We start from the raw sequence: 14,051 nt of genomic DNA, 5'->3' as shown, positions 1-14,051 counted from the left end.
CTGCCTTTCACCACTCCAGGGCCTTAGAGTTGTTGGGTAGAAATAAGTCCTGAGTACCCCCCCCCAAGAGCACAGTGTCTCTGACTACTAGAGAAGGCACCCCACTTCTGGGTGAGAGAGGGCATTTTTCATTAGCTAGGGATTGGATGGTACAGTCTTCTAGTAACTACTGTCACCATAGCCCTTTAGATCAGAACATGGTCTTCCTCTGGGTCAGCCCAAATTGGAGTTGATGTGGTCTCAGTGATCATTCAGGATCCAGGTTGTGCCACCCGACTGCTAGGTGATTTGGGAAGTCACTTAGCCTCTCTTGGCCTACTGGGAAGCATAGTTTCTGAGTGGGTTACGGAGTGTGCCATGCAAAGGGCATCGTATCTGTCTGTTGTTGACAGTGGTTCTAGATGATTCGAAGCGGGTGGCCAAACGCAAGCTGATTGAGCAGAACCGGGAGCGGCGGCGGAAGGAGGAGATGATCCGATCACTGCAGCAGCGACCAGAGCCCACTCCCGAAGAGTGGGACCTGATCCACGTTGCCACGGAGGCCCATCGCAGCACAAATGCCCAGGGCAGCCATTGGAAACAGAGGCGGAAATTCCTGGTAAGGAGAGAGGGAGCACGGGGGAGCGGCAGCCAGGTAGCCAGGAGAGGAGAGTGAACTCAGAGTCTTGCCTCCTCTGGAAAGCCTTCTTAGTTTAGTCTGACCCAAGGCTGATAGTCTCCACGACTTGACAGTGCTGATTCGTACACCTGTGTGTGTGTCGCTGCTATCAGGGTCCTGCCTTTTCCATCTGACTGGGAGCTCCATGAGGGCAGGGCCTTGCCCTCCTCATCGAATTTCCAGTGAACGGAGGTGAGCTCTCCTCTTTTTCCCGCCCACAGTGACTGGGAGGAAGGGTGAGGACACAGTCATGTAACAGCATTTTGGGGGACCTCTTGGTTGCTGGGCATTGTTTTAGGCCCCGGCAAAACTGAGTGCCAAGAAAATGGCCAGCTTGGGAGGAGACGGATAGTTGGTTGTGTATGGTGGGGAAGGCAGAAAACTCCTGGCGGAGTGTGTCCGCGTGCGGAACAGTACGCTGTTAGGAGCACTGACTCTGATCCCAAGCGCGTGTGTGCGTAACTTGTCGAGGATCAGACTGCCCGGGTTCAAATCCTGGTTCTACCACTTACTAGCCACATGACCTTGGGCTTATTACTTAGCTGCAGTCTGTCTCAGTTTCCTCATCTGTGAAATGATGGTAAGTATAACATCAACTAATGGTGATAAGTCGTGGTGAGGATTAAATGAGATAGTATGTGTAAAACACATGGCTTCATGCCTAGTTACATGTTAAATATTCAGTAAATCTAGCTTCTATTGTTATGACATTACCTCTACTGCTATTATGATCCTTGTGATTATTAGCCAACTTGGAGCTCTGATGCTGGTGTATTCTCTGCCCCAAGATGGGAGAAGCCTTAGACCTGGGTTGGGACACAGCTGTCCCCAGGTGCTGGTGGCCCCGCCTCCCCAAGCTGCCTTGGAGCTCCCCCTGGTGGGCAGGGAGCCTCTGTGAGAGGTTGAAAGGGGTCTGCAGCCCCAGCTGACCCCCATCTCTCCCTCTAGCCGGATGACATTGGCCAGTCACCCATCGTCTCCATGCCGGACGGAGACAAGGTGGACCTTGAGGCCTTCAGCGAGTTTACCAAGATCATCACCCCGGCCATCACCCGCGTGGTGGACTTTGCCAAAAAACTGCCCATGTTCTCTGAGGTGAGTGGCAGATGGGAGGAGAGACACGGTGCCACGCTGGAGGGAGACCTCGGGCTGCTCCCCAGATCACCCAGTCCCAGCTCGTGCTCATCTGAAGCTCTCTGGATGGGGAGCAATTCCTGTAGGTCAACACAGCCAACACACACGCACGCACAGGGTGAGCTGATCCCTAAAGAACCAGCAGGCTCCACGGGCCCAGCCTCCCCAGCCCGTCCCTTCCTGTCTCCCCTGAAGTCTATGCAGCCATCCTGACTCTGGAAGTTCTCCTTACTTTAAAGAGCACTGACTCTGGGAACAGGCTGCCCTACTGGCTTGTGACCTTGGCCACGTGGCCTAACTCCCTATACCTCCCTTTGCTCATCTGCGGTGGGCATGGAGGTACTGACGGGACCTAACTCAGAGGCACGGTTGGGAGAGTTAATGAAACAGGGCAGATCCATCGCTCATTGCAAGGGAGCTGTTCAGAGCACACGTTCCTGGCCCGTGGTGGCCTTGCGGCTCCCAGGGGGCCCCCGCGGGCGATGCTTACGGGGAGGGGCCTGCTGAGTGTCCCTGTGGTTCTGCAGCTGCCTTGCGAAGACCAGATCATCCTCCTGAAGGGGTGCTGCATGGAGATTATGTCCCTGCGGGCGGCTGTCCGCTATGACCCCGAGAGCGACACCCTGACACTGAGCGGGGAGATGGCTGTCAAGCGGGAGCAGCTCAAGAATGGCGGCCTGGGTGTCGTCTCCGATGCCATCTTTGAACTGGGCAAGTCACTCTCTGCCTTTAACTTGGATGACACGGAAGTGGCTCTGCTGCAGGCTGTGCTGCTAATGTCAACAGGTACCGAGGCCTGGCTGGGAGGGCTCAGGAGCGTCCAGGGGCCCAGAGTTTGGCTGGGCCCTGGGCCTGTCACGCTCCTTCTTTAACCCCGTGGTCTCTCTGCTCCACAAAGCTACCTCTCTGTCCCCTGCTCTTTCACCCACCCCCACGCTGTTCTGATATCCAGGCCCATCTCTTACCTCCCAGTCCCTCCTCTCCTCCTATCCTGGCTTCATTTGTTCTCTCTGCCCCCACCTGCTCTCTGTCTCTCCCAGACCCCTTTGTTCCCCATCCCCTACTCTGTTCCCATTCACCTTCTCTCCCCCATCCCTCCTCTGGCCTCAGTCCCCCTTTCTTGCCCCTAACTCCCTCTGTATTGCTCTCCCCACCCCATCTCTCTGTCCGCTAGTCCTGCCCTGTCTCCAGGTCTCCTCTCTTTCCAGGCCTACCTCTTGCCCTCTGTCCTCTTTACCTGCCCCTCCACCCCCCGGTCCCCTCCCTCTGCCCTGCGGTTGCCCCTACACTTGCCCAGAACGTGTTTTTCTTCCCTCTCCCCCAGCCTCTCCGCCTCTGCCCCCCTCCGCCCACTCACCCGCCTGCCCCTCCTTCCCCGCAGACCGCTCGGGCCTGCTGTGTGTGGACAAGATCGAGAAGAGTCAGGAGGCGTACCTGCTGGCGTTCGAGCACTACGTCAACCACCGCAAACACAACATTCCGCATTTCTGGCCCAAGCTGCTGATGAAGGTGACTGACCTCCGCATGATCGGGGCCTGCCACGCCAGCCGCTTCCTCCACATGAAAGTCGAGTGCCCCACCGAACTCTTCCCCCCACTCTTCCTCGAGGTCTTTGAGGATCAGGAAGTCTAAAGCCTCAGGCGGCCAGAGGGTGTGCGGAGCTGGTGGGGAGGAGCCTGGAGAGAAGGGGCAGAGCTGGGGGCTGAGGGAGACCCCCACACCTCTTCTCTCCTCCCTCTCGTCCTCGGATAGATTCAGCTCCCCACACACACACACACACACCCCGCATTGCCCCGTCCCTCCTCAGAACCTCCAGCCCTGGGGCAGGGCAAACAAATGAACTTGCTATGAAAAGGACAGTGTGGGAGGTGGGGGGGGCGGGCTCAGGGGGCGGGGGGGACCGTGTCCTGCAGTTCCCAGGACCCCGTCCTCCGAGAAGGTAGGAGAAGGGAGGGAGAGCTAAGAGGGGACAAGCCATCTTGACCGTAGGGGATGGAGGGATGGGGGAAGATGCCCTCAACTCACCCCCTGCACACATGCAAGAGAGAGCCCCCCGCCCAGTCTCTTGGCCTAGGTTCCCCCTCCAGGCTAAGGGCCTCTCTGCTTCCCCAGATGCCTGGGTGCAAAGAAAGGCTTGGCTTGGCCCCTCCCCTGGAGGTTAAAAATTACAGTCATTCTAACTGCACTTTGGAAACCAGGCACGGAGACAAGATAAATGAAGAAGTACTAGACAGAAGAAAAAAAGAGAAAAAAGAGAGAGCGAGCGATTGATAGAGAGATGATATTAAGTTATTAACTGAGGCTGGCCAGAGGGGAGGACCCCCCCACCCCCAAGCACTTTGAGAGCTGCCCCTCCTCCCCCCACATCAGAGAGAACTGCCCCCCGCACCAGGTCCCCAGGGGTAGGGCTGCCGATCAGAGCTGTGAGTTAATACAACAGGGTCCTGGCCACCCCCCCTTGCCTTGCCCCTCCTCTGTGCCCCTTTGGCACCCCCGCGCCAGTACTCCCTCTGCTCTCTGCCACTCGTGCCCGCTGAGTTCCATCTACCTCTCACGCTGGATGCCAACTGGCCCCTCACCAGCCTGCCCTGCTGCCCGCACAGCTCCCCTTTCAAGTGCCCAGCCCCAGGGGCCTCTCCCTGTGTCCCCCACCAGCTCCTTCCGCATCGTGGCACCCACACAGGAAAAACTGTGGCTCAAGGTCCCGCCCTCCTCACATCCTGCAGTATTAGCTATGATCCAGATGCTGCTGCCCTGGGGGGGGGGGGTGTGCGTGAGCTTCTCCGAGAGCCTCCACCCCCCTCGGCCCCTGTTTCCATCTGTCTGCTGGGCTCTCTCTAACCCCTGCCCTCCTCCTTTCCACTCCCACTCGATGCACTATCCCAGACTCCGGGCAGGCAGGCACCGGAATGGGGGTGCTTAGATAAGTGGCACTTAGTCGAAGCCCCGGGGGAGGGGGTGGTTGGTGCTCCTCCTCTTTTCTTTGAAGCTCTTCAGGCCAGCTGCCCCTGTGCCCCCGGAACCCCTTTCCCCTCTTCTTTTCTCTAATTCAGGGACTTTGGCTTGAGCCACCTCCCACCCTCCTGGTGAGGAGTGCTCTGTTGGTCTGCACTTGGGTGAGCTGCCCTCCTCCTCCCTTTGGCTATCGCCCACTCCGCAGGCGAGAGAGGGAGGGAGGAGGTAGCCCTCTGAGGGTGGGGGGAGGGGAGGGTGGGGGAGGGACGGAGCAGACCAGAGGGCCCTGGGCTCAGGGCTGCATGTCGGCAGGGATGGATGGGTGGACACAGATGCCCCCGGAAGCCATGGGGAATGGGGCAGGGGGCGGGGGGAGGGGTGCCAGGGCTTCCTGCGCTTTGCACTATTGGGGCAAAAATGTCTTAAGCAGTGGGGAACCTGCCACCCCACCCTGACCCTCAGCCTGCCACAGCCCCCTTCACACACACGCGCGCACACACACACACACACACACACACACACACACACACACACACACACACACACACACACACACACACACACACACACACGGGAAGGCAATGCTATGCTGCCCATCAGGGCATGTCCTTCCCCCACTGTTCAGGTGTTCCGACAGGGCTGGAGGGCCTAGAAGAGCATCTGCTATCACCTGTGCATGTGCCTGCCCAGCCCCCCTTGGGTTCGTGGGCTGCCCGTGCTGTCCTTGTCCGTCTCTACCCTCTCGCTCTCCTGGGGTACTGATTCCTGTATTACTCCAGTCCCATGGATAAGCCCTCTTGTACCCTCCTCCCACCCCCTGGGGGCCCAGTGGAATTCCTGACCTGTCTGCAGTCTCTCTATCCCTCCATCCCCACGTCCACCCCTCCGTTCCCATTCTCAGCCATGCCCATGGTGGAGAAAAGGCCTTCAAGAGGCCTGGCCTCTTACAGGCACTTGGGAATCCCCCCTCCCCCTCCCCCTCCCCAATCATATGAGCTGTGATCCCCCACTCCTCCCCGTAACCCCTGACCCCTCCCCCCACTCTCAGTGACGTGGGGTGTATGTGTGCGTTTCTCTGTGTGAATGTGTGAGCAAGTACACGTGGTGGGGGAGGAGCCGGGGGGACTCAGGAGCGCCACGCACCTGCTCTAGAGAGGCAGCTGTCCCAGTCCCTGCTTTGGAAGTGAGGGACAGGGCCCTCTCCTGGGGGCCATTGGTGCTAATGAGGGGGATGGCCTTGACGTGGGTGCTTAGCATGCCTCCCCCAGTATTGGCCCGGGGCACTAGGGCAGGCAGAGTGGGGCAGCAGGTGCAGTGTTGGTGGGAGGAGGGTGCCAGGCCAGGACAAGGGGGTGCCAGAGCCATGACCACTACCCCACCCCCACCACCCGCCTCTCCATCTCAGTATTCCCCCTCCCATCACTCATAACACACATACCTCATCCAGCCTCCTCCCTGCTCAGACTTGGGGAGGGTGGGGGTGGAGGAGCCCCTACCCCTTCCCCTGGTGGCGGGTCTACAGGGCTGGGAGAGGGCAGGGCGTGTGACACAGACACCGTCCATAAGGGGGACAGTAATTCCTGCCCTGGGAACTCCTGGGTGGGAGGAGGGGGACACTTCCTTGCAGGCGCTACTGAATGTATGAGAAGCTGGTGCTGGGGTGGGGGGAGGGGGGCTGTGGCCAGAAACAGGGAAGGAGGTAGGTCCCTTCCCCAGGGAGGGGTGGGGCCAGTAGGGGTGACTTGGGGGCTCCTACTCCTGCCCCACGTTGACAATCAGTATGTCTGTTTTGTGCGATTTTTCACCCCGTTGTGTTCTGGGTCAGGATTTTAAAGAAAGATATTTTTATGGTAATTGTTGCTCGTCTATTTTACTATATATTTATGTAATAAATATATGATGAAAATAATCCCCTTGGGCACCCCCCCCTTAGACTTGTGTGCTGTTTCCCTGTATCCTCCCATCTGCTGGCCAGAGGACCCACCCCACAAACTGACCAGGTGGAGAGGTGTGCCCCCAGCCTTGGCCACGCTTCCGCCCCGCCCCCCAGAACGAGCACACACCACAGAAGCCAGCTCAGCTGTGAACTACTGGATTTGAGACAGGAATAGAACAAATCGGGGGGCTAGAGAGTAAGAGGGGGGAGAGAGTGGTTTAAATAGGGGAGGCAGGGGAGGTTCAGTGATGGGGGAGGGAGGCAGGTATTACAAGAAGGCTCGGGGGGCCAGAGGCTCATCTTGGAATATTTTATAACAATATAAATAAGATTCTGGTTTGCTTTTCCTTTTCGTCTCGTAAAGGAGAGAGAAGTGCAGAGTTCGATTCTGTACAAGGGGGCAGCGGCAGAAGGCCGGCCGGGCGGGTCACTGGGCGTCCACCCGGAAGGACAGCAGCTTCTCGGAATGCATGTTGTTCAGGGTCCGCAGGTCCGGCAGCTTGAGCAGCAGCTTGGTGAAGCGGGAAGTCTCCGAGGGCCGGTTCTTCAGCACCAGAGCCCGAAGAGCCCGCAGCAGCGTCTCCTGGAGCTGCTCCACCGAAGCGGAATTCTCCATGCCCGAGCGGTCTGTGGGGAAGACGACGGCAGTGAGGCAGGCTCCCTGAGCTCCTCTGACGAGGAGGACCCGGAGGCCTGCGAGGACGCGGCGGCGGCCATGCAGCCTCTCCCCGAAGCCCCTCAGAGGGCCGATGGGGAAGGAGGAGGAGGGGGAACATGACTCCCTCTCCTAGGCCTCTGACCCAAGAGCAGGAGGTGCCTGCGACCTGGGAGCCCAGGCTCAGCAGGGCTGGCCCCCTCCCACCCCACCAGGCCGCTCTCCTTCCCTGAACAGGCCACACACGCCCAGGCTCCCTTGCTTTTTGTTCTGTAGTTCCCTCTGCCTGGGATGCCCTTCCCCCTCTCTCTGCCTGGCAGTATCTTTACTTGTCCTTTGAGGCCCCACTCAAGTGTCACCTCCTTCCCCAGCTCCCCAGGCAGAAATAGTTGTGTGTGCTTCCAAAGCCCTTGGTTCATGCTTCTACTGTGACACTTATCTCACTGTTTTATAATTAGTCGGGCATGAGTCTGTCTCCTGAGCTAGACTGTGTCTGAATCATGTCTGTATCCCCAGTGCCCGGGTGCAGGGCCTGGCCTAGAGTAGGTACTCCATAAAAGGTGTGTTGAATCGAACTGCGTCCGCCTCCTCCCGGGGTCAGGCTCAGGCGGGAGCCTGACCTACCTGCAGAGACGAGCACCACCGCGGTGAAGAGGCCCAGCTCCTCCTCGGTAAGCGCCAGGGAGTTGAGCTTCTCGCTGAAATCGAACATGGCGTTGAGCAGGTCTCCCATGCCCATAGCGCCGAGCTCCTGCAGGCTGTAGGTGGTGCGGCTCAGAAACATCACTGTCTGGTCCTTCACGTTGAACAGCGATGCAAAGCGTACCATCAGCACCTAAAGCGGGGACAGTCATCCTGGGTGGAGTGGGAGGAGCAATCGCCAAGTTGCCCCTAAAGTTTTTTTTTTTTTCTTTTTTGTTTTTTGCGGTACGCGGGTCTCTCCGGACGCGCAGGCTCAGCGGCCGTGGCTCACGGGCCCAGCCGCTCCGCAGCATGTGGGATCTTCCCGGACCGGGGCACGAACCCGTGTCCCCTGCATCGGCAGGCGGACTCTCAACCACTGCGCCACCAGGGAAGCCCTCCCCTAAAGTTTTGTGAAAGGGTTACTGGTGCTGCCTTAGATTTCTCAGTCAAGACTGGGGCTAGTTTCTGAGTAAGCAATGAGGGGGGTGCGGTGCCAGGTGGATGGGGAACATCCCACTGGCTTTGGAATCCAGCCTGAATCTGGGTCTCAACCTTGTCGCTCCCTGTGACCTTGGGCAAGGCACTTCACCAAAGTGAATGTGCTCATGTCTAGAACGGGAATAGCGCTGTACCCTAAAGTGTTATTTTAGGGTAATTACATCTAATAGGATGTAATTAGACCCCAGCTGAGATGACAGAAGTCCCAGCCATCCATAGGCAGGACTGGGAGGGATTCTGCCCCTTCCTTCATCCGTCAAGAGTAAGGTTTCAGAGCCCCTGCCCACCCCAGACACCCTTTCTGCTGGATCCTTCCCAAGGTCAAGAGCAGGGAGCACAAAGGGTCACTCACCTCAAAGGTGCCAGCCTTAAGCAGGGTGACCTGGTCGTGCTGAGAAAGGTCACGGAAGCCAGGGATGTGCTTGGCAAACTCGACCACCTCCCTCACAGCGGGCGTGAAGCTCATGGAGAAATCCTCCCAGATCTCCTGCACAGTTCGCCCACTGCGTCCGTGCGGGTACATGTTCATGGGACATGCCTGGAAGAGGAGAGAATTTGGGGAGGGGAGTATCAGTCAGGCTGCCTCAGATAGGCTTCCCCAGCAGTGCTGGGCCCCCGACTCTGCTTGGGTTAGAGTTGTGGCGTTGGAGGATGGGTCTTTCAGGTAAAGTAGCAATCGGGTGCCAGGTGGAGATCAGGGATTCCCAGGCAGAGCCCTTCCTGCAGGGCTGAGCATCCTCCCTGCACCTACCCTTCAGGCACACCCAGCGGCCCTGTGCTAAATCCAGTCTCCCCAGTCCCCTGCCCACTTCACCCCCAGTGCCCTCACCAGCAGAACGTTCTTGGAGTTGCCCTGCCGCAGACTGTCGGCAGGTGCTTCGCCTTCTGGGGCTGGGTACACGTGGGTGGGGCACAGATGGTGCCCATGGCTGTTTGGCTGGTGGCAGCTGTGATGGGCAGGGCCAGGGGGCCAGGTGGGAGGGTAAGAGGAGGGAGCCTGGCGTAAACTGTTCAGGGCCTCATTATGACGCTGGGCGGCCACGATGTTGTTGTCATTGGGGGCAGGCGGGCAGCCCTGACTTTCCCAGTGATGTGGGGTGGTGGCTGGAGGGTTGCCCGAGGCATGGTTGGCATTTAAGTTGCCAGGTGAGGTGCCCAGCTTGTCATGGGCGTAGGTGAAGATCTCTCGGTGGGCCCGGGCTACCTGGGATATTACATCCTCCACTGTGGGCTCAGGACTTGGGGATCGGGGAGGCGTCAGCTGCTGTGGGAACTGGGAGAAGCCCACCAAGGGTGAGGGGGCAGGGGCTGGGGGTGGGGAGGGGCCCATGGGGCTTGGGGTGGGGTGCTGGGTGGGCGGGGTCTCCAGCGGGCACTGGCTGCTTAGCTGGTTGTTGGCCAGGTTCATGGCACTCTGCATCTCAGCCAGCATCCGCTGCTTCTCTCGTTTGGGGATGCGCCCAAAACGCACAGCTGTGACAGGATGAGAGCAGTGTCAGGAAGTTCTAATACACACTCACACGCTTCACTTCCTTCCTCCTGAAAGGGCAAGCCCCTTAGAGCTTGGGGTTCCACATAAAACCCACAAGGCCACACCCATCGAGGGGGTTTTCCAAGTAGGCATTAGGGTAAGAGGTGACCAGAGAGACTAATGGGAAAGATGTGTGTGTTTACCTGAGACCCGATGAAATGTGGGCATCCCCTATGCAAATGAGATGCCTAGTATTGGGCCTTTGTAAGGCAGGGATTAATTCAGAAACTTCCGAGTGGAAGAACGGGGGAGGGGGAGGGGAGGCTCGTGGGCACGGTGCTGCCTCACCATCTCGAGACATGCCCACGGAGAGACACTTCTTGAAGCGACACTGCTGGCAGCGGTTACGATTGATGCGGACGATGGAGCAGTTCTCGTTTTTCAGACACCTTTTGTACTGGATGTTCTGTTGGATGCTCCGACGGAAAAAGCCCTGTGGAGCCGGGGCAGCTAGTGAGCATCTCCGTCTAGGCCGGGCCTATGTGTCCTGTGGGAGAGGGTCACCTGCCCTTACCCCCACCCTGCCTCACCTTGCAGCCCTCACAGGCATGCACGCCATAGTGGAAGCCCGAGGCCACGTCCCCACACACCTTACACAGTAGCACCATGCCATTCAGCTCTGCGGGAAGAGAGGGGCAGTGGGTGAACAGGGCAGGTTTCTGAGTGGTCAGAGAGCTGGAGGTTTTCTGAGCTGGAGATTGGGCGGGGGGGTGGGGTGGGAAACTGAGGAGGAGCTTCAGTATCTAGGGGGCACCCGAATGAGCAGACAGGGCTGACAGCAGTTGGTGCAACTCTAGGAGAAATCCCTGAGGCCAGCGTAGGTCCTGGGAATAACTGTGTCACATGAATGTCAACTCCCCACCTCAGCCTGGACACCTTCCCTTCCCCCCAGATCGGCTGGAAATTTACTCACTGGTGATGTTGCTGGTGCTCTTGCTGGGGGACACTCGGTTGCTGTCTTCCAGGGCCACTTGTAGACCCCTGGGGGGGCTCCCGTTATAGAAGGAGGAGGATGACGACAACGAGGAAGATGAAGAAGGGGAACCATCGTCACCCAAGCTGGGTGGAGTGCTCCCAAAGGAGCGAGCTGGGTCCTGGGTGAGGGAGCCAGTGGGTGATGGTGGGAAGTAGGTGGGACAGCCTTGGGTCAGGGACTGGAAGCTGCCATTCGAGCTGTCACTGTAGAGGGACTCGGGGCTGGTGCGGTTTGGGGAGGAGCCGCTGGAGCCGATATAGGTGATGACGCCACCTGGCAGGAGAACCCAAGGGAAAGGCGTGTCAACCGCCATATATCTTTGGTCCTAGGTCACCACTCTGCCCATCTCTCACCTGCCTCCCAAAACACTGTTGGATACTCAGAAGTTAACCATGTGAAACACCTAATCCTGGAGTCCCCAGAAGAGCCACAATAAGCAACTCCCCAACACATACCAGACACGGCCAACCAACCACCGCAACTCTTGGCAGGTACACTCAGCTTCTGCCTGGCGTGCGAGGTACCTCTCTAGAGGCATGACTTCTGTGATGCTCTGCGAGTATCTCACATATGTACCAACACCCCCACCCCCGCCCTGGATGCCTTCCTTTAGAATATCAACCGCAGCTAATGACTTAATTGTCAGCAGCTGACCTCGGGATAGGATGAGCAGCTGAAAACCATTCATAATGCCCAGGCTTCAGAAAAAAAGAACAAAAACCAGCTGCTGATTTTAATGCCAAGACCATTCCAGTGATGAGACCATGGAGGGGCAGCTAGCCAACAGTGAGGAGAGTGGGGGTCTTACAAGAGCAAAACAATCACATTCCCTCAAAACTGGAAGACGTATTCTCCAAAGGTACTGTTTCCCTGGCCTCCAATATCAAGAGTCAGAGTGGACTCTATCCCTGAACCCAGGGAAGGGCTTAACAGTATGAGTTGCAGGAGTTGGAAGTGAAGGACAAACTGTCCAGCCTCAGGCTTTGGAATTCCCCCTTCTAGATCTCTCTGCCTGGTGACAATGACCTTGGCTCTCTGGCCATTCAGGGACTTTGGCCCTCTAGTTATATTGCCAACCAGGTGGCTGTGTTCCCATTGCATTAGCAGGAGAAGAAGGTGACCTGCCTGCCACACCTTTGCCAAGTACCTCGCATGGCCTGCCATGGATGGGGTGGGAGGAGGGAGGATCCCAGGACACGTGTGAGCTGACACAGGGCATGCCACCGTGTCTACAGAGGCACATGTCTTGCTCACCCACTGACACACACTAAGCTGGGCAGAGCAACCCTAAAATAGCTCAAGGTTGGTCAGGGTGAACCGAGTTCCCTGTAAAATAATTGCACAATAGATCGGCTCCTACAGTTTCAGGGCTGAGGTGGGGGAATGGGATATTTATTTGGTGGTAAATGAACCTGACCCAGTTCAGCCATCCCCCAAAGAGAAGTAAGACTCATCCGAAGAGACTTCCACCTGGAAGTGTGGGGCACACTCAAAAGAGTCTAGTTTTAGATCTGGATCTATCACCACCAACTTGATTTGTGACCCAGAGGAAATCAACTCCCCTCTCTGGGTCCCAGTTTTCCTTTCTGTGGGAAAAAAAAAAAAAAGATGAAAGAGACTTAATATCCTTTTAGCTATGTTTCTGGGATGTAGTTGTTCTGCGGGAAGCCCTTAGGAGACAAACTGCTTCTTGTTTGCTGGGAGTAGGCGTAAGACAGTGTTTGCAGGACTAAGAAACGAGATGCTTGGGGAACAGAAAGAATTTGTAATGTGGAGAAGCTGAGTCTAAAGGCAGTACGGTGAGGTAGGTGCAAAGAGAATGAAGAGGAAAAGAGGGAGGAGAAGGGTGGCTAGATGTGAGGTCCCCTTGAGGAGTGTAAACATGAGGCCACGAGAGGTCAGGGATGGCTCTGTCTTACTCTGCATCGGTTATGGGGAAGGAGGAGAGGGCCGGGCAGGCGGACAGGAAAAGGAGGCAGGCGGGGGCGGTGAGTCAGCCCAGCTTCACCCAGATCTCGGCGGGGCGGGGCGGGAGCCGGGCCCTCAGCCGGCCTCACGTCCCGGCTCCACGTGTGCCTCTTGCACGTGGCTCCCCAACGAGGAACCCCAGAACCCGAGGTTCCGCCCTCTCCGCTTCCCGTCAATCGGGAGCAGCAGCCCCGCCCCCCGCCCCGCCCCTCCTCGGCGTCCGGGGTCCCAGTCTAGGGCTGGGTCCCTCACGCCAGCTGGGTCAGGACTACTAAGGGGAGGAGAGAAGGGTACACGCGTTGCCGGGGCAACGGGGGGCGGAGCTCATTATGTAATGGGGCCGGGAGGCAACCACCAATGGGGTGGCGGCGACGGCTTCTGCAGAATGAAAACAAACGCAGCACGTGGGCCCGGCTCCGCAGCCATGTGAGCGCTCCGGGCTGCCGGGGCGCTCTGGGTGTCCTTCCTGGGGCAGAGCACCACTCGTGGGGCTCCTCAAGTGCCGCTCCCTACTGAGGATTCACCAGTGAGATCCGACCCATCCCCCCAGCCCCTCCTGCCTGGAACCCAGGTCGCCCCACTGCTTCTCGAGTTCCCTCGAGCCTGCAGGAACTAAGGGAAGAGGAAGATTGGAAGGAGGGGGTCCTCCTTCCGAGAAGTCCAAGCATGCCACAGCTGCAGGGGGTGGACAGATGGGGGCGTTTCGGGGCACTGCTCCAAAACTCCCAGTTCTTGTAAACTGTTCATCTCACCACACGTACCCGCTCTCCATTTCCTCCTTCCCCGCGATCCGAGTCCTTCAGGCTAAAGAGAGGGGCTCTGAGGGGTGATGGTGGGGCGCCTCCGGGCGCATTCCCAGGCCGAACAACCCACTCTGGAAATCCCAGCCTACGGCCCCCATCACGCTAGCAAATCCCCAGGCCGAGGGAGTCTCCAGTCCCTTACAAAGTTCCTTACAAAGGCGTAGATGGAGGAGAGGAGACAGTGACAGAGAAAGAATGATGGTAGCAAAGGAATCTTAGTACCTGTGTTGTTGTTGGAGTCCAGGGTCGTCAT

At 58.0% G+C, this 14,051-nt stretch overlaps 2 protein-coding genes across 5 annotated transcripts in view; one reads left to right on the top strand and one right to left on the bottom strand.

The window, feature by feature from the left end:
- Positions 1-7,913, top strand: part of THRA (thyroid hormone receptor alpha) — a 24,764-nt gene extending 16,851 nt beyond the window's left edge. For 2 of the 4 annotated variants that reach the window (XM_069540083.1, XM_069540082.1), the window contains 5 exons: positions 393-598; positions 1,607-1,753; positions 2,320-2,578; positions 3,174-3,301; positions 7,048-7,913. In XM_069540083.1, coding sequence (XP_069396184.1) covers positions 393-598; positions 1,607-1,753; positions 2,320-2,578; positions 3,174-3,301; positions 7,048-7,461 — 1,154 coding nt within the window. In that variant the 3' untranslated portion in view covers positions 7,462-7,913. Of the gene's footprint in view, positions 1-392; positions 599-1,606; positions 1,754-2,319; positions 2,579-3,173; positions 3,302-6,680 lie in introns of all 4 variants that reach the window. The other 2 variants (XM_059997092.2, XM_059997093.2) reach the window with 2 other exon arrangements.
- Positions 7,793-14,051, bottom strand: NR1D1 (nuclear receptor subfamily 1 group D member 1). Its single transcript, XM_069540121.1, has 8 exons — positions 14,021-14,051; positions 10,965-11,300; positions 10,582-10,670; positions 10,340-10,484; positions 9,350-9,993; positions 8,873-9,058; positions 7,963-8,173; positions 7,793-7,875 (listed from the first exon to the last, which is right to left on the bottom strand). The coding sequence occupies exons 1-8, from the start codon at positions 14,049-14,051 to the stop codon at positions 7,793-7,795; spliced, it is 1,725 nt and encodes a 574-aa protein (XP_069396222.1).

This window comes from Delphinus delphis, chromosome 19 (assembly GCF_949987515.2).
Source record: "Delphinus delphis chromosome 19, mDelDel1.2, whole genome shotgun sequence".
Classification (NCBI taxonomy): Eukaryota; Metazoa; Chordata; class Mammalia; order Artiodactyla; family Delphinidae; genus Delphinus; species Delphinus delphis.
Note: the sequence above shows the minus strand (reverse complement) of the source record. Positions and strands in the feature narration are given on the sequence as shown.

Coding starts and splice junctions, on each gene's coding strand:
- NR1D1 (XM_069540121.1), bottom strand. CDS start 14,051: ATGACGACCCTGGACTCCAACAACAACACAG. Junction 8,174..8,872: donor TTAAGGCTGGCACCTTTGAG/GTGAGTGACCCT, acceptor TCCCCGCTTTAG/GTGCTGATGGTACGCTTTGC. Junction 7,876..7,962: donor GGTGGTGCTCGTCTCTGCAG/GTAGGTCAGGCT, acceptor TACCTACTCTAG/GCCAGGCCCTGCACCCGGGC.